General features: G+C 36.2%; 1 protein-coding gene across 3 annotated transcripts in view; it reads right to left on the reverse strand.

The window, feature by feature from the left end:
- The window catches only part of LOC142545117 (aspartate aminotransferase, chloroplastic), a 31,244-nt gene extending 16,057 nt beyond the window's left edge, over positions 1–15,187 (reverse strand). Inside the window, exons 1-3 of one of the 3 annotated variants that reach the window (XM_075652092.1) lie at positions 15,032–15,187; positions 14,871–14,945; positions 14,695–14,763 (exon numbers count right to left, since the gene is read on the reverse strand). In XM_075652092.1, coding sequence (XP_075508207.1) covers positions 14,695–14,763; positions 14,871–14,936 — 135 coding nt within the window. In that variant the 5' untranslated portion in view covers positions 14,937–14,945; positions 15,032–15,187. Of the gene's footprint in view, positions 1–14,694; positions 14,767–14,870; positions 14,946–15,031 lie in introns of all 3 variants that reach the window. The other 2 variants (XM_075652091.1, XM_075652093.1) reach the window with 2 other exon arrangements.
- Between the last annotated feature and the right edge of the window lie 6,127 nt (positions 15,188–21,314).

A 21,314-nucleotide genomic window follows, 5' to 3' on the forward strand; every position in this document is an offset into this window, starting at 1 on the left:
TAGACCTTGTGTTGATTATATGGGTTATCGGTACTTCAAATAAGGCTTGACCTCTACAAATATTGCGTGTGTTTGGGTGTGCGAAATCTGGGCCTTACACTGGGCACATCAAACCCTTTTGCTATAAACTAAGAAACGACTACCTGAATTTTTCGAAACAAGGCTCGGTTGGTAGCTCAAGGGTATACGCAGGTTGAGGAGGTGGATTTTGATGAAACCTTCGCTCCTTTAGCCCGAATTGAATCAGTCTGACTGCTGATGGACATAGCATGTCATATGCATATCAAATTGTATCAAATGGATGTAAATAGTGCTTTTTTGAATGGAATTTTAAGAGAAAGCATACGTAAGCCAACCAAAAGGATTTGAAGATTCACATCACATAGACTATGTTTACAAGCTGAAGAAGGCTCTATATGAACTGAAACAGGCTTCACGAGCGTGGTATGGTAGGTTGGCAGATTATTTGATCAACTTGGGCTTTAAACGAGGTGAGTTTGATAAAACCCTTTTTATTCAAAAATTGAAGCATGATATTTTGATTTGCCAAGTTTATGTAGATGATATTATTTTCGGTGCTTCGTCGCAAAAACTTGTTGATAATTTTGTCGAGTGCATGTCTTCACAATTGAAATGAGCATGGAAAAAAATTTGAATTTTATTCCTTGGATTGCAAGTTAAACAATTACATGATGGCATATTTCTGTGTCAATCCAAGTATGCTAAGAATCAGATTAAAAAGTTCTCAAACGATAATTCTAAGCATATGAAAACTCCGATGGGGTCAAATGAAAAACTGTTTAAAGATGATGTTGCCGACGGTGTTGACAACATCATGTACCGCAGCATCATCGGTAGCCTTTTGTACTTAACTGCTACTCACCCGATATCATTGTTCAGCGTATGTTTGTGTGCTAGGTACCAAGAAAATCCAAAAATATCACACCTAAAAACTGTGAAACGTATACTTAGATACATTGCAGATACACTAGAGTTAGGATTGTGATACACACAAGAGACACACAAATTTGGTAGGTTTTTCTGGTGCTGACTGGGCCGGAGACCTAGTTGAATTTGTGTCCATGTCCACAGCTGAGTTTGAGTATGTAGCAGCTGCTAGTTGCTGCTTGCAACTTGTTTGGATTAATCAAATGATTGAGGATTATGGTTTTCACAGTGACATCATGATGGTATATTTTGACAACTCCAGTGTTATAGACATTTCCAAAAATCCTGTTCAACACTCGAACAATATACATAGACATAAGACATCACTTTATTCGAAATTTGGTTGAAAAAAGGCATAATTCGACTGGAATTTGTTAGAACTGAAAACCAGCTTTGAGAGATATTCCAATCTTCGGAAGTCTTTAGACTTTGAGAGATTTTCCAATCTTCGAAAGTCTCTCGGCATGTGCGTACAATAATCACACACACATGTTGTCATTGGTGTTGCCAACACCAGTGACAACACCTTTCGTGCATGTTCATTTTTAGGATGCTAGGCATACTGCATAATCATAATCATCTTGTTTTATTGTGCTGGTAATCTCCTAAGTGAGCACCCTGACTGAGTACAATCTTCCAATCGAGGTGTGTAAGTGCTTTATTCTCAATCTCAACCATCAAAGAATTGAGAAATCATCAAGAATCTCTTGAACTTGTCCAACATGAAAGAGGTGAATTGAGGAACTTGAGGTTTTTGGAGAAAAACAGAAAAATGAAAAAAAATTAAATAAAATTAATAGATTAAAAGAAAATGGAAAAAGCCACCTAGAGGAGTCATTTGAAGACCGTTCTTCTAGCGTGGAAGCTACCACTTCTAAGTCAAAATAGAGATGGAAAAAACTACCTAGAGAAGTCATTTGAAGACCGTGCTTCTAGTTTGGGAGCTACTATGTCTAAACCAAAACATTTTCATGGAAAAATTGACTCATAACCAATGGTGTTGCATTGTGGTGTTGCCAACACAAAGTTCTAATGCAACACAGCACAATCTTTACATCGCCTGACATTTTGATATTTCATCCCATCAGAGGCATATTTAGGACATGCATATTGTTTTTTATCGTGAATTTATCATGTGTAGTGATATATCAGTATTTGACCTATAACAGTTGATGAAAACTTTAATTACCAAAATTTTGAATTTGTGTGACTAATTATGTCGGTGGGTTATAATCGACATGGGTCTAGGCTGGATAATCTTCTGGAAACGTCGTAACACGAGGCTGAATCAATGTTACCGTTCGACTTAAGGGTAAAATCGTGATTATCGTTCCAGGTGAAGTTTAGAAATATTACCGTTGGGTCAGGGGAGTGTTACGGAATTGCGAGGATTGCGTTTTTTTTTACCGTTGCACTGTGTGATTATTTATGCTGAAATGTGCTTGAATCAAAATTACTTTACCAATACAGTGTTTTATTCTCAATTCCTTCTAGCTATCGACCCTCCTTACTATCTCGTCGTGTTAACTGCGCATTTGACTTCAATTTCTCTTTAAACAGATACATATGGCCGATAATCAATTTGATCCACAAGATATTAGAAGTGAAATGGCTGCTAGCCGCAGTGTTCCGCCCCCTGAGGCAAAACCACCAGCAACACCGCCAACAGAGTTCCCTATCGAAATCCATTACAGATGGTGGTTGCTGCTCCGGAGCCCATTCCACTGGAAGAAATTGCTCCTGGTGAGCCGGGAAATCCAGTCGATATCGATAATCCTCCGAATTTTGAAGCTTATCGAAGAGCCTTTCCACCTCAACCTATGAGAAGATTGTCCAAAAGGCAAGCAGGGTATGACCCAGACTTTGCACCTGCAAAGAAGCCCCGCTCTGCTTTTTTTATTCTGATCCTGACTTCTCGTCTGGGGATGACTCGGAAGATGAAGATTTCGAATTGGTCGCAAGACCACGTCTCTCTGTTGCAGCTAAGCATACTACTGCTTCCTCCCCCTCAACAACACCACCGACCGTGACTGAGCCACAGGAATGTCCGGGTGAGTCCAATTTTTCTTCTGAAGACGAGGAATCATTGGCCGAATTTCTCAATCGTCTAAGAGAAGAAAAGGGTGCAAAGCAAACTCGCGCTGGTGATAAAGAATCTGATGCTGAGCTTGATGAGGAAATGGCTCAAGAAGATAATGATGGAGAATCCTCTGATGCTGACTCTGGTTCAGCCGATGATGATATTTCAGATACTGCTGATGTTGTCAGAGGTGTTGACAACACCATGAACAACACCTCTGACGAAGACTATGATCTTGCTGCTTCTTTTTCAAATGCTTTCTACTCTGATGATGTCGTGGGCCGATGGCATCTATATGCTCAGAGAGAATATATAGAGGAAATGAACGTGGACATCGAGGCCTGTGAAAGGTATAACTTAATCTCGTTCCTCATAAATCGACGACTGCTCGCAACGGTGACCTCTGTAATGCCCTATCCAAAGAGGCCATTGCGAGAATTCTACGACAATCTGACTGCTACTATCGACAATGTGAATTATGTTCGCTTCGGACGGATGTTCATGCGCGATGCTATTTACCAGTTCTCCCCTGAAGTTATCAACGAACACTACGGCACACATACTATTACTGAGGACGTTCCTCCAGCTAACATTGATGAAATCACCGCCGTGCTGACTAGTGATGTTATCACCAAGTTCCAAGTCCGCCCTCATCGCCTGGCTAATGTTACTTTAACTTCCTTATATCTGGTACTGCAGAAGACAGCAATCAGAAATTGGACTCCATTCTCAAACACCACGGTGGTTGATAGTTGTCATTTTTACGTGTTTTATTGCATTAGTTTTGTATGTGTTGGCATTGTGCATGCGTGCATTTAATTTACTTTTTGTTCATTTTAGCGTAAGCATATGCAAATAATTTTGTCTCACTTCTACGTGATGAAATTGCAGGTCAAATGGCAGGAAAACTGGAATCGAAACTAAAATGTGCAAACCAAGAGGACAACGGGCGCGAAAGGTATGAGTTCCGAAGAAATTGACAGCAGACTTGGCGCTAGAGCGGTAAGATTCTACCGCTCGAGCGCGGTTGGCTGCGAGAAAAAGTTGAAAACAGAGGGTGGAGCGGTAATATTCTACCGCCCGAGCGCCACCTAATTTTGGAAAGATTTGTTGGTCGATTTCTTCTCTAATTTTCTGAAGGAGACAAAAAGAAAGAAAGGGGGGATGAATTCAGACATTATCCAGCAGCCACCACAAGCCTTAGAGAGGAATTTGCGCTTGAATTGAAGATTTCGAGATTTTCGGGCACCGTTCCTCGCACTTTCGTCACGAATAGTATTTCTAATCTAGTTTTTATTATTTAAACATTGTTGTGTTTATTTTTGCTATGAATTCGAGTAGATAACTTACATTTTTGTTGGGATTAAAGGGGTAAGTTAATTCATATTTCGATTTTTGGTTTATTCTTGATTTTGCTATTTTGTTATCGTGTTGTTAAAGGCGTAGCTAACTTTAATAACCAATTTTATATCACGAGTGAGTTCGAGAGAATAGCTTGTGATAGGAACGAGTAGTATAGTCCCTAAATTTACAATTTACATAACATATGAAATTGGATACGCGCCGATAGTCATAGTCCGGTAGGGCTAAAACTACGGGATTTCATAAATCGATATGCGATTCACTCTTGATAAATAATTAAAGAAATTTAATTACTTCACTGAGTAGAATTAGTTTGGCATAGTTCGAGAGGGCGTGTTCAATTGAATAGAAAATCCCGTCGGAAGCGTATATCGAACGAATTAAGTAAATAACGAGGGGTAGGTGAACTAAAATTCCCAACAAATTCATTTCTCATTGAATCTTAATTTACCATTCTAGATTTTCAATCTTATTATTTGATTCTTGAAATTTATCTTTGAGTTTTTATTTGAGTATAGTATTAGAAAACAATCATCCAAATTTCGTTGCTAAAGATTTAATAACTAGAAATAATAATTGCAAAATACAGTATCCAGTGGAACGATACTCGTACTCTAGTACATTATATTATAACTTGACATCGTGCAATTCCAATTATTTCGAGCTTAAATATTATTAATTTTGACCAAGAGTTTTACAGTGCAAGTTTTGCTCGATCAAGTTTTTGGCGCCGTTGCCAGAGACTGTTAATCCACAATTTTATTTTCAATTATTTACTTTAGCATTCTCTATTTTATTTTGTTTGACACCTTCGATTTATTTGCAGGTATCTCTCTCGTGCATGCCAAGGTCTCTAGAGTATGAACTAGAGATATTCGATCCCGAGATTGAAAGAACCTTACGTAGAAGAAGGCAACAACAGAGGCTTAGAGATATGATGAACAGGAACGAACATGAGGAAGAGCATCACGAAGATCTAAGGGTCGAAGAGCCAAGGCGCATACCCATACTTGAGTATGCGCAACATTCGCTTGATGGAGCACGTCCAAGCATAGTGCGACCAACTGTCAGGGCGAACCAGTTTGAGATCAAGCCAGCCATAATTCAAATGATCTAGAACACTGTCCAATTCGGGGGAAATGCGCTAGATGATCCAAACACTCACATCGCCGACTTCTTAAAATTTGCGACACTTTTAAATTTAACGGAGTTTCTGACTTTGCTGTTAGACTACGTTTATTTCCGTTCTCTTTGCGTGACAAAGCTAAATCTTGGTTGAATTGTTTGCATGTAGGTTCAATCACAACTTGAAAAGATATGGCCAAGGCATTCCTCTTGAAATACTTTCCTCCATCAAAAACCATGAAGCTGCGAGCGGACATTACCACCTTCTCTCAATTTGAGCAGGAGTCACCCTACGAGGCTTGGGAGCGCTACAAAGACTTATTGCGAAGATGCCCACATCATGTGTTGCCTCTTGGGTTAGTTGTCCAAACTTTTTACTATGGTTTAATTTCCTCTAACCGTACCATGATAGATGTTGCGTCCTGTGGAAATCTGTTGAGGAAAACGGCCGAAGAAGGGTATGAGTTACTGGAGGAGATGGCTGCTAGCAGCTATCACCCTCAATCTGAGAGGAACAATCAGAGAAGGAATGCAGGAGTACACCAGGTAACTGATTTTTCGGCTGTCACTACACAATTAGAAGCACTTAACAGGAAAATAGACAGCTTGAACGTAAACGGGACAGCGATGCGCCTGTAAGAGATATTCTGTGAAAAATGCGGAGGCAAACACTATATTAAGGACTGTCAAGACAGTGGTCCTTTCTATGTGAATGAGGAGGCACCAGTGAATCAAGTGGGGATTCAAAACTGTCCGAGGAATGATCCTTATTCGAATACATATAATCCTGGATGGAGGCAACACCCAAACTTCTCATGGGGAGGTCAAAGCAGTCAAAATCGACCCCAAGGAGGACAACAGTATAGTAAGCAACCGATGTATAGACCTGAGCCTCGGGATGAGAAGTCTAGTTTGGAGCAAATGATGTCTAAGTTCATCTCAGCCACCGAGACTAGACTGCAGAACCAGGATGCATCAATAAAGGGCCTGGAGAATCAGATCGATCAGCTGGCAAAAATGATCACTAGCAGAGAACCGGGCACCTTGCCAAGCAACACGGAGACTAACCCGAAAGAGCAAGTGAAAGCCATAGAGTTGAGCAACAGAAAAGTGCTTGAACAAGAAGAGAAAGAAAAAGATCAAAGAGAAGGAGCAGCTAACACACCCACAGGTAAGTCTTCTAAATCTACACCCCGAATCACTTGTCTGGATTGGAGCTTATGAGTAATGACTGTGTAGATCATGCCATTAATGATTGGTTTCCTGACGAGCAGCTAATTGAGGTGAAACATTGTCCTTGGTATGCAAACTTTGCTAACTTTCTTGTCACAAGCACACCACCACCCAATCTATCGTTTCACCAACGAAAAAAATTCTTTTCTGACGTGAAGCATTATTTTTGGGAAGAACCATTTTTGTTTAAGATTTGTGCAGATTCCATGATAAGAAGGTGTGTTGCAAAGGAAAAGATGGTATCGATTCTCAGCCATTGCCATGACCGTGAGGTAGGTGGTCATTTTGGACCCACACGAACGGCATCCAAGGTACTCGAATGTTGCTTTTATTGACCAACTCTATTTAAAGATGCTCGTTCTTATGTGCTTGCCTGTGATAAATGTCAGCGGACAGGCAACATCTCTAACCGTCATGAAATGCCATTAAACAATATCATTGAGTGTGAGATTTTTGATGTGTGGGGGATAGACTTCATGAGACCGTTTTCCAATTCGTTCACGAAAAAATATATTTTGGTTGCGGTTGATTATGTGTCTAAGTGGGTAGAGGCAGAAGCATATGCCACTAATGATGCTCAAGTGGTTCTGAAATTTTTAAAGAAAAATATTTTTAACAAATTTGGAACACCACGAGCAATCATTAGTGATGGTGGCTCTCATTTTTGCAACAAACTATTTGAAAAACTTTTGAGTAAGTAAATATGGTGTCAAGCATAAAATCTCTACCCCCTATCACCTCCAGACGAGTGGTCAAGTGGAAGTGTCTAACCGAGAGATCGAGCGGATTTTGGAAAAGGTGGTAGGTGTCAATCGGAAAGACTGGTCTGTAAGGTTAGATGATGCTCTTTGGGCATATAAGACTGCTTTTAAAACACCTATAGGCACTACACCATATAGACTACTGTTTGGTAAAGCATGTCATTTACCTGTAGAGTTAGAGCATCGGACATACTGGGCAACAAAAACACTAAACTTTAACTTTACTGATGCAGGTGAAAGATGTTTACTTCAATTGGATCAGTTGGAAGAATTCCGGAATCTGGCATATGATCTCGCACTATCATACAAGGAGAAAACAAAGAGGGCGCATGACAGGCGAATCATCGAAAGGGATTCAAGGAAGGCGAAAATGTCCTACTCTACAACTCCCGGTTGCGACTGTTTCCCGGAAAATTGAAATCGCGATGGTCTGGTCCATTCGTGATTTCTAAAGTATACCCATCTGGAGCTGTAGAACTACAAGATGGAAAGGATGAGACATTTACGGTAAATGCCCAGCGACCGAAGCACTACATGGGTGGCACAATTGAGCCACAACTTGGAATCACCCGATTCCAAGACAGTCTGAACTGACACTGACCTACAGTCAAGCTCTCGACTATAAATTGAGAACTACCTCTCTTTCTCTTATCTTATACTTAATTCGACTTTATCATTTTAGTTCATTTACTTCGTTACTTATTATTTGTTAGTTTATTCTTATTGTCTTTATTCTTATTTTTCATTATTAAAAAAAATTAAAAAACGGAAAACGTTCGCGACCGAGCGTAAAATATTACCGCTCGAGCGCGAACGGCTCTGCCCAAAAAGAAATTTCCAGTGCAGTCGGCGCTCGGGCGGTAAAATTTTACCGCTTGGGCGTGACTGCACATAAAATCACCCCTCCCCTTCCCCTTCGCTCATTCTGCACGAAAATCTTCAAATCCTTAACTTTAAAAGTCGCCCTCTTCTCGTTTTTTTTGCAGCTAATCTCTCCCAAATCAAGGCCGGCAACGTGGTTCGCAATTTGCCTTCAGAATCAAGAAGCCTCCTCTCTCCGGACACCTTCTACTACACAGCCACCATCTCCATCATCTACCACCATGGCACCCAAGAAACTGAAAAGTATTCCCTGCTTCTCTTCATCTTCGTCTTTTGATAGAACTCGCTTTGTAAATGAGACGGCTCGGGCTCGGTATGAGCATGCAAAAATTCATCGAAACCCGATTGCCGAGAGGTGATTTCGTATGCTATTTGAAGATAGGCACTTAGGTACTATTGTGGAGTTGGAGAGGCGGGGATGGGTAAAGTTTGGAAGTCGGCCGAATTCTGCTGTTGTGTCTGTGGTTATAGAGTTTTATGCCAATGCGGGTGAAAGGACGGATGGCAAGGCCTTTGTTCGGGGTAGACTCATGTCGTTCGATTCGGCTAGGATTAACACCCTTTTAAAAACACCCGAGGTAGATGACTCCGCACTCGAGACATTGGTTGCTGCCCCTGATTACACTGTGATCCTTGAAACTCTGTGCCATCCAGGGGCGACCTGGAAACCATTAGGGGGGCCACCGAGTTGTTTTGATGAGAGATATTTGAAGGCCGACATTGCCCTTTGGTACTTGTTTTTGGCAAGGAGAATGATGCCGGTCTCCCACAAGAACGAGGTACAAAAAGAATGGGTCGTGGGGTTATATGCTTTAACGCAGGGCTACAACATCAATGTGGGCAAGCTCATCAATTCTCAAATCATGATGAGCATTCATAACAGTCACATCAGACTTTTCTTTCCCACTATCATATCAGAATTGTGTGCAAGAGCAGGGGTTGTGTTCCGTGATGATGAGGAGTGGCTGCAGCCGATGAAGGCTATTTGTGTGGAAGACCTACAGAGGAAGAGTGCGAAGCGTCATAGTGATTTCCCCACGCGAGGGAGATACAGGTGGATCGAGCACCGCCGTCCCACGCCGTCCACAGCCCCGCAAGCGATCCCAAAATGACAAAATGGATGAGACTCTTGCATTCATGGCTCATCAAGATCAAGTGAACTCAAACTTCAATGAACATTTAGCCTATGTCGAGTCCATGATGTGCACTATGCTTGTCCAAGGGGGTGTTGACCCAGGGGCCATACCACCACCTCCGCCGTTCATTCCCCCGTTCCATTTTTAGTATGACTATCAGCAGCAAGGGGATACATCGAGAGTGCCACCGCCAGAGAATGACGAGGATGAGCCGTGATCAGGGGAGTTCACTATTTTCCTTTCTTTTCATTTTTTTTCTACTGCATTATGTTTTTGTTCTTATTGTTGTTTCATTATGTCATTTATGTTGCATTTGTTTCTTTGTTTGCATTCGTGCTTGCATTTATGTGTTTTAGTCTTTTGTGCAATGGGGACATTGCACACACTTAGTATGAGGAGGTTGTTTCGTTTGTGCACTGCATGTGTGTCCTTTGATGGTGAAACGAGTAGGTTGGTAGCCGAGATGATTTTGGATTAATGAACTACATGTTTCTTAGTCTTGTCACTCATTATGAACACCCCGGTAGCATGAACAGTCAGTTTTATTTATGCACATATAGTGGGTTTTGGTAGTGGTGTGATTGACAGTTAAGTTCAAAATAATCTGCGAGGGAAACTGGAAAAACATGAGATGTGAGTAAAATTTGAATGAATATCTGTTGAAAGGAGTGACTGACCAGTAGCATGAACTCGAGTAGAAAATCAAAGTATACCTCAAAAACCCTTAATCCCAATCGTGCATAGGACCTGAAAATTCATCTCTAGGCCAGATAAACGAACATACCCAATATTCCAAGCCTAGGAAGTACGCACGAGAAAACTTTGCGCTTAAAAAAATTAAAAAAATAAAAAAAATAATGTGAGAAACAAAAGGGGATGTAAGGTGTGGGGGAGCCAAAAAGGGATGAAATCCTATCCCAAGGCTAAAAAGATGGAGTTTTAAGGCGTTGAGGAATGTCAGATAAAATTTCTGACAAGTGCATAGTGAAAATGATCTACGTACTCCCAAACTTTTTGAACCATTTGAGCACTTATGGATATTGACTCCCTAAATCTTGTTGTACAACTATGAAATTCTGCCACTTTGTGTTTACTGGTTGGTCCCGAATAGAAACAGAACTCGGGAGAGAGAAACTTGCGTTGAATTGTTGATTCGGCGACCCACATGATTTGCGAATAAAACTATTTGAAGCACAAGCTAGTAAAATCAACAGCACACACACACACGACCACACTTTCTGGCAAAATAAAAATGTTTTGTGGTGTTTTCAAAGGGGTGTTGATGGATGCTGTGGTTTGACTAATTGGATGTAGCTCAAAAAGCAGCTGAGGCATGAGATGTCAGTTCGCTGTTTCGCCATCCACTGAGTTGTTTCAGTACTTTCACTTTTTGTTTTGTTTCATGTCTTGGTTGTGGTATGTGACCTGTTTGCTTGAGAACAAGCAAAAGGTCAGTATGAGGGGGTTGATAGTTGTCATTTTTACGTGTTTTATTGCATTAGTTTTGTGTGTGTGTGCATTGTACATGCGTACATTTAATTTACTTTTTGTTCATTTTAGCGTAAGCATATGCAAATAATTTTGTATCACTTCTACGTGATGAAATTGCAGGTCAAATGGCAGGAAAACTGGAATCGGAACTAAAATGTGCAAACCAAGAGGACGACGGGCGCGAAAGATACGAGTTCCGAAGAAATTGACAGCAGACTTGGCGCTCGAGCGGTAAGATTGTTGGCTGCGAGAAAGGTTGAAAACAGAGGGTGTGGCGCTCGAGCGGTAATGTTCTACCGCCCGAGCGCCGCCTAATTTTGGAAAGATTTTTTGGCCGATTTCTTCCCTAATTTTCTGAAGGAGTCAAAAAAGAAGAAATGGGGGATGAATTCAGACATTATCTAGTAGCCACCACAAGCCTTAGAGAGGATTTTGCGCTTGGATTGAAGATTTCGAGATTTCCGGGCACCGTTCATCGCACTTACGTCACGAATAGTATTTCTAATCTAGTTTTTATCATTTAAACATTGTTGTGTTTATTTTTACTATGAATTCGAGTAGCTAACTTACATTTTTGTTGGGATTAAAGAGGATCCTACCCCGAAACCGGTTTAGTTAATTCATATTTCGATTTTTGGTTTATTCTTGACTATGCTATTGTGTTATCGTGTTGTTAAAGCGTAGCTAACTTTAATAACAAATTTTATATCGCGGATGAGTTCGAGAGAATAGCTTGTGATAAGAACGAGTAGTATAGTCCATGGATTTACAATTTACATAGACATGAAATTGGATACGCGCCGATAGTCATAGTCCGGTAGGGCGAAAACTAGGGGATTTCATAGATCGATATGCGATACACTCTTGATAAATAATTAAAGAAATTTAATTACTTCACTGAGTAGAATTAGTTTGGCATAGCTCGAGAGGGCGTATTCAATTGAATAGGAAATCATGTCGGAAGCGTAGATCACTATCGAACGAATTAAGTAAATAACAACGGGTAGGTGAACTAAAATTCTCAACAAATTCATTTCTCATTGAATCTTAATTTATCATTCTAGATTTTCTATCTTATTATTTGATTCTTGAAATTTATCGTTGAGTTTTTATTTGAGTATAGTAGTAGAAAACAATCATCCAAATTTCGTTGTTAAAGATTTAATAACTGGAAATAATAATTGCAAAATACAGTCTTCAGTGGAACGATACTCGTACTCTAGTACATTATATTATAACTTGACATCGTGCACTTGCGATTATTTCGAGCTTAAATATTATTAATTTTGACCAAGAGTTTTACAGTGCAAGTTTTGCTCGATCAGTGGTAACTAGGCCACGTGCCTTTATTTTGTTTGACATTGGTACTGGTCGCCCCTTTAATTTCGGACAGTTGGTGTTCAACATTGTCCTGCACTTTTCCGAAGGAGGATTGAAGTCGACAAAGCTCCCATTTCCATCCCTGATCTATGGAATTCTAGAACCGCAAGGGTTTGTCAAGGAAGAAGATGAAAACTTGGTGGACATAGGGGAATCACTGAAAATTGCCCAAGCCTACTTCAAGGGGAATCGGAAGTTGGATCTTCCCTGGTCTGCTGCTGGTGTTGCCACTAGTGTTGGCAACACGGCTTCCACTTCCACCTCCACCTCCACTTCTGAAGGCTACGTCATACTCTCTGCCTCACATCTACATGCACAAATTGACTTTGGTTTGCAACAGATTCAAAATGCCAAAGATGTCATTGCCTACTAAGAAGACCAAGTAGCTGAATATCGGCTCCTTCTGGAAGTTGGCCTCCATTCTGGTCAAAAAGGGAGAGCAGAGCCAAAAATGACAAAGAAAGATGATGCTGGTACCTCAGTCTCAGATGAACGCGCTTAAAGTGATAAAGCATATGGAGGAACTGATACAGATACTGAAGATCTGTAGTTTGTATTGAGTCCTTGTTTTTTCTCTTTTTTCTTTTTTTGTGTTATGCCCTTGTGTCTCTAGTTGCTCATATGATTGTTAGCTGCTTAATGAATTCCGATTTCATGTGTCTTCGTATGATTTCTGATGATTTCCAGTGTTCTATGTTGGTGTTGACAACACTATCGACAACACCAATAACCTAACATGTTTAATTCAGAGGTCTTTAACGCAAGGGGAGAAACACTCTTTTACTCAGTGGGGAGCTTAATTGACTGCGAAGCTTGCCAAGATTATCATTTTTTGATGTTTTGTCCAGAAAGGCAAAAAGACAGAGATTGAAAGGAATATTTTATTCCTTTATTATTTTGCTAAATTGATATTATCAATTTAAAATTTTACATTTCTAGATTATAAAATATTGTTTGATTTAATTCTAGATGATAATATCTTGGTTGACTTGTTTCTAGATATTATAAGATTTGATTCTAATATGGTATTTATCTCTAAGATATTTTATCATTGTTTGAAAGAGTCTTATGCATATTAAACTCTTGTTTCTATGATTGTAGGATTGATTTTATGGGAAGATAATGTGGCTAAGATTGTTGCATATATACGGAATATTGATAGGAAAATGATACGATTTTTGGAGAAGGACATTCACACAGCTACTGAAGTTTTCTGTGTTCGGGTGCTCACTTTTGTAGGAGCTTTTTGCGCAGGAGAGCTGTTGGAGTTTTTCTCTGAACCTACACGTAGTTCAGAGTCGAAGATTTTTATGTTGAAGAATTTGTGTGATTGATTCACATATACCGTGTTGCTGATTGGTGTTGACGACACTCAAGAGCAACATTGACGCAGAGTGTTGATCGAAGAGTGGTTTCGTTTGGTTTTAAGCAATATATTTTTTATTATGCATCTAGTATTTACCTTGAGTTTTTTATACATCTTAATTCTTTGGAGTGTCAAAGAATTTAGTTTTGTTATACTCACTAGTATTGTTTTGGTGTAAACGATTTACATAATTTTCTAGTGAATTTTTGCCATGAGGCATTGCACAAGTATTCGTACTTGTGCATAATTTAAATTTGGTGTTTATTTTTTAAAAGTTTACGTGTGTGTTAAATAATAAATTTCCGCTGCATGTTGTGTGCTCGTGTTGACAATATCAGAGCACTACACTAACTTTTGATACACACAATATATTAATGTCATGTACGTTTATGAGCAACAGCCCCCTTTCAATGTTGTTAACCGTTTCCAATGGTTAGGCACAACAAATTGAAATCATTCAATTTTTGAATGATTAGGTGTTAATTTCAAATGAATACGTGCCGCATTTTTAAACTATCAGCAACTGAGAAAAGCACAAAACAACCGAAAATAAAATCTGAAACAAAAGCCTTCATCCTTATATGAATATTTTGCTCAAAATCGTTGATTTCATGCTCCATTGAAATTTTAAAGAGTGTAACTTTCGGATTTATGAGATTATAGGTTTGTACCTTGGAAGGTTAATTACTCGTGAACCATTTACATCTGGGTAGGAGGAATTAATGTCTTTAAAGAAAGTATCGCTTCGGTGCACCTAACCTATAAGAATTACGTTACCAACTCGATTCCCACCCATATATAGAGCAGATATGCCACCCCAAGAGTAAATCAATCAAATATGATAAATCAAATCACAGATAAAATCTTCGATGGAATTAAGAGAAGAGTAAATATAATCAAGAATAACATGGTGTGTAAAGGTCAACACACCTTTCCGTTGGTAAAATCTTTCCCAGATAAGATACTGATCCGTTTGGAAGTTCCAAGACTCATATTTGCCTGCTAAATAATATCGACGGGATGGGAATATAGAGACAGATTTGAACAGTATTCTTGCAATCCAATTTCATCATAATACAATAGAATAAAATAAAATAAGTTTATACCTTAACATGATCTTGCAGATGGAGGGGAGCAGAAGGGGCAAGAGAGCTAAGTAGTGATGAAGCCATCCACACACACTAAACAAAAAAAAAACGATTACATGGTCATAATACATACAACATAATCACTGAAAACGGGCGAAAAATCAATAATGGAGTCATACGCTGGTAATTTAGTGAATTCCGAAGAAGAATGAGAGGTTAGTGAAGTGAGAACGAGATGTGGAAGGGAGGCCAAACGAGCGATGGAAACTAGATTTGCAGGTGTGTTGTCTGTTGTTACTTCGTTAGATATTAACAATGAAGCTCGAAACCGTTCTGATTTTTCTTCTCTTATTTATTTAATATAAATTAATATAACTTATCTTGCATTTGGTTTTCACTGGTATTTTATCCGTGCGACACCGAGTTTTATTTTATATAATTAATAATTAAAATTAATAAATATTAATATTTAAATAATTATTTAAAATTATTGATATATTATAATGTATATATTTAAATTTTAAATATTATTATAAAAAAATTATTATATCAAAATATTTATGTCATTTGAGATAATATAAAATTAATTTATTTATCTTGTTTAATTGAAATATTTATTAATAAAAAAATAAAAACAAAATATTTAAAAAATAATATAATATTTTGTTTATCAAATTTTTAAGCAATAAATAAACATTTTTTAATATTCGAATTTTTTGTCATTTATTAGATGAATAAATTTTGATTTAAAATTTAGTTATTTTTGGACATGTTAAAAATATTTATATTAAATTTATATTAAGATACAAATATTAAAGTTCTATTAAGATACGCAGTAATAATAACAATTTACAGACAATTAATCTACCAAAAATTCACGACATTTTTTAAAAAAGTTAAAAACCTAGTATTATATTAAAATTTTATATTTTATTTAGTATGATATAGAATAGTAAAAATTAAATATATGAAAATAACATACAATTCAAAATCATTATCGAAATTAAATAGAATTACATAATCAATTCAGATACTTAAATGTTGTTTATATTATCAAGGAACATCAAATTTAAGTTTAAATTTTTAAAAATAAATTGAAAAAAATTCACATTTAATTATATATTTATTTCCTATTTGTTTCAGGTATTTAATACGGTAGATGAATATATTAATAATGAAATTTTTTTCTTTTATAACATATTATTTTTGGCTAAAAATTTTCAAATAATGTCAAAAAATCTGTTTTTTTACATATATAGATATAGATATATGATATGAGAACGTGTTTTACTTTTCCATGACATGGCACTTGATTATTCCATATATATGTGAACTCCATAAAACAAAGAAAATATAAATATATATATATATATATATATATGAAAAAATAATAATAACATTTATTGATATAATCTACCTGCATATGTAAACAACATATATTTCAATTTAAAATGTATTTTTCATTATGTTTACATATGCAGGTAGATCATATCAACGAACTAATCATAGTTTAAGCGCAAAATATATTTTTGAATGATTTACCTCATGAGTGATACTGAATATTGCAATCATTTTTTATTTTTATTCTGATTGAAAATTGGTTATCTAAATGTGATGCTTCAATCAGAATTATTTATTCGTTTGTAATAACAATTAAATATATCATAGTAACACAAAATCATATTACAAATTAAATAGATTGATATAATCAATGCAAAAAATTTTAAAGTATTTTATATTTTCAATGGAGTTCAGTTTCAATTTGAATAAAAAAATAAAAAAACATATAATACATAAATTACATTTGAATTAATATAAAAATGAATTAAATTCAAACTTGAACTAAATTAATTGATATAATCAATGCAAGCAATAATTGAATTTATCATTTAATGCAATATATATATTTCAACATTCATTATATATATTTTTTTTTAGAAATGATATTTTGACGAAAAATTACTATTTTAGGCAAAAACTCAGTTTTTATACGTATATAAATTAAAGTAAAATAAAAATAAAAATTTAAAACAAAATTTAAATTTATATATATATATATATATATATATATTACAGTGTATAGTCCATTTTTATTAATAATTTTTTATATATGATAAAAAATTAAAACATGAATTTTAAAAATAAAAAATCAAATTTAAAGTTGCATATTTTTTTATTCTTAATAAAATTTTAAAAAATTAAAATTACATTTTTTTGAGCTAAAAAGTAATTTTTTTTAAAAAAAAATACACTAAACTTATAAAGATTAAAAATTGAAATTTAAAAATTACAAATCATAAAAATATAAGACGTGTAAAATTAAAATTTGAGTTTAAAAATGTAAAAACCATAACATTAAAAATACATATACATAATGATAGAAAATTAATATCATGGTGCAATTTTGAATTTTAAAAAATAAAAATAAAAATCCGAATATAATTTAACAGGTTCCAAATTTTCGTTAACTTCGAGTAAATATTACTCTAATATCATTATATTTAACACAAAAATTTACTACATACACCTACGCAATCAGTCAATGGTTTCAAGTCAAGAGAAATGGTGCAGTGCAGCGCTTTGTATGCACCAACACACTGTAAAGTGATCCATCTTCTCCATTGCTTGCATCAAACCAACCACATAATTGTGAACAATTTAACTGTGCATAAAACTTCGGTGTCTGCCGGTAGATGTGTTAGCGGATCGATGCTGATAAGACGTCAAACACCTACTGGAACAACTTCTTAGCTTATTCTTCACATAATCCCCCTCTTCATCTCTAACGTGCAGAACCTTTATCTCATTCAAACCCGCCTGAGAACAATTGCAGAACAAACCTTCAAAATCATCAGACACAAATTACTAAGTTTTATACAGAAAAAACTACAAACTTCATGTTTGTCTTTTCATGATTTAATTAATAAAATTAAATGGAAAAGGCTAAACCGGAAGGGAACAAGTCAATCGGAAGAACCAAGTGGGATGGAGTGACTTGAAAATTCCAAATCATGTGTAGCTAGAGGTTCGGCAATCATACTATTCGGAGTTCTTAATTAAATGTTGAAAAGTGGAGAGCTCAACAAATCATAAGGAGTTGAGATCTCAATAATATGCTAACGCAAGCTCGACAATGGTATTTCAAATTTCATCAAGTGATCATTTCGTTTGTTTTAAGATGAATTTGGTCGTTAAATGTGTGTACTATAAGTTCAGTGGAGGTAAGCATATTTTTCTGGTTTTATATATTGATAACATCCTACTTACTAGCAACGATATAGAATTGCTGCATGACACAAAGAGATTTCTAGCTAAGAATTTTGAGATGAAAGATCTTGGTGATGCACTTTTGTACCGGTTATCCAAATACATCGGGATCGTTCTCGAGGTATTCTTGGATTATCTCATAAAGGTTATAATTAGAAAGTTCTCAAGCGATGTGGGATGCAAGATTATAAAAGATACCCTTGTGGCTAAGGGAGACAAATTTAGTCTCAAACAATGCCCCAAGATTGATTTTGAGGAAAAGAAAATGCAGAATATTCCATGTGCATCTGCAGTGGGGAGTATTGCATACGTGACATGAATGCTAGGAGGATATTTAAGTAATCCAGAAATGGAATATTGGAAAGCAGTCAAAAGTGTTTTACAGTACCTACTGAGAACAAAAGATTACATACTCATATATCGGAGGTTGGATCAGCTTGAGATCGGGTATACTGACTCCGATTTTGTTAGATGCCAAGATAATATGAAATCTACGTCGGGCTACATCTATCACCTTGCTGGAGGTGTCATTTTCTGGAAGAGTACTAAACAGTCTCTTATAGTCTCTTCCACTATGGCAGCTGTGTTTGTAACGTGTTATGAGATATCCAATCATGCAATATGGCTGCAAAATTTTGTCACGGGACTGCGCATTGTTGATGGCATTGAAAGGCCACTAAGAATACATTATGACAATAAATCAGCATCTATGTATTTCAAAAACAACAGGAGCTTGAGTGCTCGACGAAGTCAAAATATATAGACATCAAGTTCCTGGTTGTGATAATAAATAAATCAGCATTTATGTATTTCAATAACATTATGTTATTTTCTGCATAAATAAATTTCGAGTTAAGTCAAACTCTGATTATGGTTTAAAATTTGATTTCAATCAGGTGAATGAAGGACTAGTTGAAAATAAACATGTTATGATCACAATGCATGAAATTTACGTGTTACACATCCACTTTATAATTCACTTCATTCAGCTGTGTTGACATATGTGACCATTAATGGATCTAGTTACCTTGAGTGTAACAAATACTACTTTGATTCTATGTTAATATGATTGATGGATCGATTGGTTAGAGATACATTTCGAAATGACAACATTTTTTGGGCTCATAAGGTTATTTTCACAAACATGATTTCCACAAACATGATTATAAGGTTACACATATAGCCCAAATGAGATATTGTTGGATCAATTTTATTATATGAACTTATATATGAATAATTATGTGTTGTGAATTGTCTATTGAATTAAGCTCAAAATAAAGTGATCAATTAATTTTTCGAGTTATTGTGCTTTAATGTATCTATTAGGTTGTGGGTCTTTAATGTGTAGAGACATAAATATCATTTCTGTTTTTTATGATGAGCTAAAATAGAAATATCAAAAGATATTAATGATTGACATTAACTATATATCATGATCCTCAGATCGCGCATGATCACGTTCCATATTCTCGTTCTCATTAAGAAAATAGTTCAAAAGAAAAAACTTAAGGATTCTCTCAAGTAAAAGATCTTGTAGATCTGGATATTTAAAACACGTTCTAAAGAATTCAGAATTATGGCTTCAGATTCGTTTCCACTTAAGTTTTTAGTTAAATTCTTAATAATTTAGTACGATAGATTTGGTGGTTTATACCCCAGCTGATGAATATTCATAATACAATCATTTACTAAATGAGTAAGAATACTTGGAAGCCAACAAACAGTAAAAGTTAGTATCATATATCCTACTGACTTCTGTTTATGTACGTCTATTACATTTTAAAGCTATTATGTTATGCATGTTACTGGATAGAAAAATAATTATTATAACCAACCTGATATTCGTGTTGGGTTGCCGCCTTGGAATATAATATGTGCAATGCTACAAAGATCATGGCTAAGACCGCTCAACAGAAGCAACTAAGAATTAAGGAGGAAGATTCTAGTGCTTTATGGATTAATAATTTGTTTTGTACAAGAGTTTTATTTTAAGAAGTATTAGTTTCACAGATGTATTTGAAATTCTCGATACTCTTCGTTTTAAGTTTTATTTAAGGTTGTTTTTCTGTCTGTTGCATTTTCCTCTACGGCTCAACTGGTAGAAGGGGATCTCTATTTTACTTTAGCTCAATTTCATCAAGTGATACTCTTAGTTCCGCCAAGCTTAAGAATGATTAATTGTAATAGAGTTCGTAAAGTGAAATCCTAATGGGAAATCCTAATGGCTAAATTATTATTTCAATGTGTTCGGTTTGATAAAATGTATGAAAATTGTCACTAGCAATGATCATGGTGGGCAAGCAGCGAGTCTATCACCACCATTTCCTTGAGGTATTTGGCATTCACAAGTAGCATGAACAACATAAGTAGCTCGTTCACCATTATTTTGCTGATCTTGTTGGTAAATAGAAAGCGCACACAAATACCTGGTAAAGTATTATTGAAATCCCATTTTCACTATTTACCCAAAGCAAATAAATCAAAAAATAAAGGAAAATATTCAGCCAAAGACAATCATGAGATAAAGCACTTGACGAAAAGCACCTCACGGCTGCAAAATAAGCTCGAGTGCCTTCACCTTCACCTGGAATTTTCGCTCCAGGCTATCTAATGGGGAATGGAAGGGCCAGGATCTGACATGTCATTTACAGTTATTGGGAAAAGTAAAATGATCATATAAATATGAAAAAAAAATCTCAAATAATGAGATTTATTCCTTAAACAACACATCAGAATCACTGGAAACATATGGTAACAGAGAATAAGAAGTCAAAAAGACCACCAATGCAGTCCAATAAATAGCCATGAGAGAACCCAAATTACAATCATGATTAGATAATTACCAAACAGAGCAAGCCTATTAACTGATCTCAGAATTGGTTTCCCAGTCAAGCGATGATACATCGTCACATAAATTTCCGATTAATTCCACATATGCATGAGATTTGCTCTTCAAAGCTTTGAATGAGGTTGAATTTGATGAGTTGATTACTTTGTTAGGGGTTTTAGATACTCTTCATGTAGTCGAAAGGTCGGATGTCGCTTTGAATTCCGTACCCTCATGTTTATATTCTTCGTGCAATTTCCAAGGAGCATCATGATCGTCCATTAATTTTCAGATTAACGGTTTAGATTGAATTTCCTCCGCCTATATAAAGCAATAGTCTCTCCCCATTTTTCACTTTTACGCTCTTG

The sequence above is a fragment of the Primulina tabacum genome, chromosome 5, assembly GCF_025594145.1.
Source record: "Primulina tabacum isolate GXHZ01 chromosome 5, ASM2559414v2, whole genome shotgun sequence".
In the NCBI taxonomy this organism is placed as follows: domain Eukaryota; kingdom Viridiplantae; phylum Streptophyta; class Magnoliopsida; order Lamiales; family Gesneriaceae; genus Primulina; species Primulina tabacum.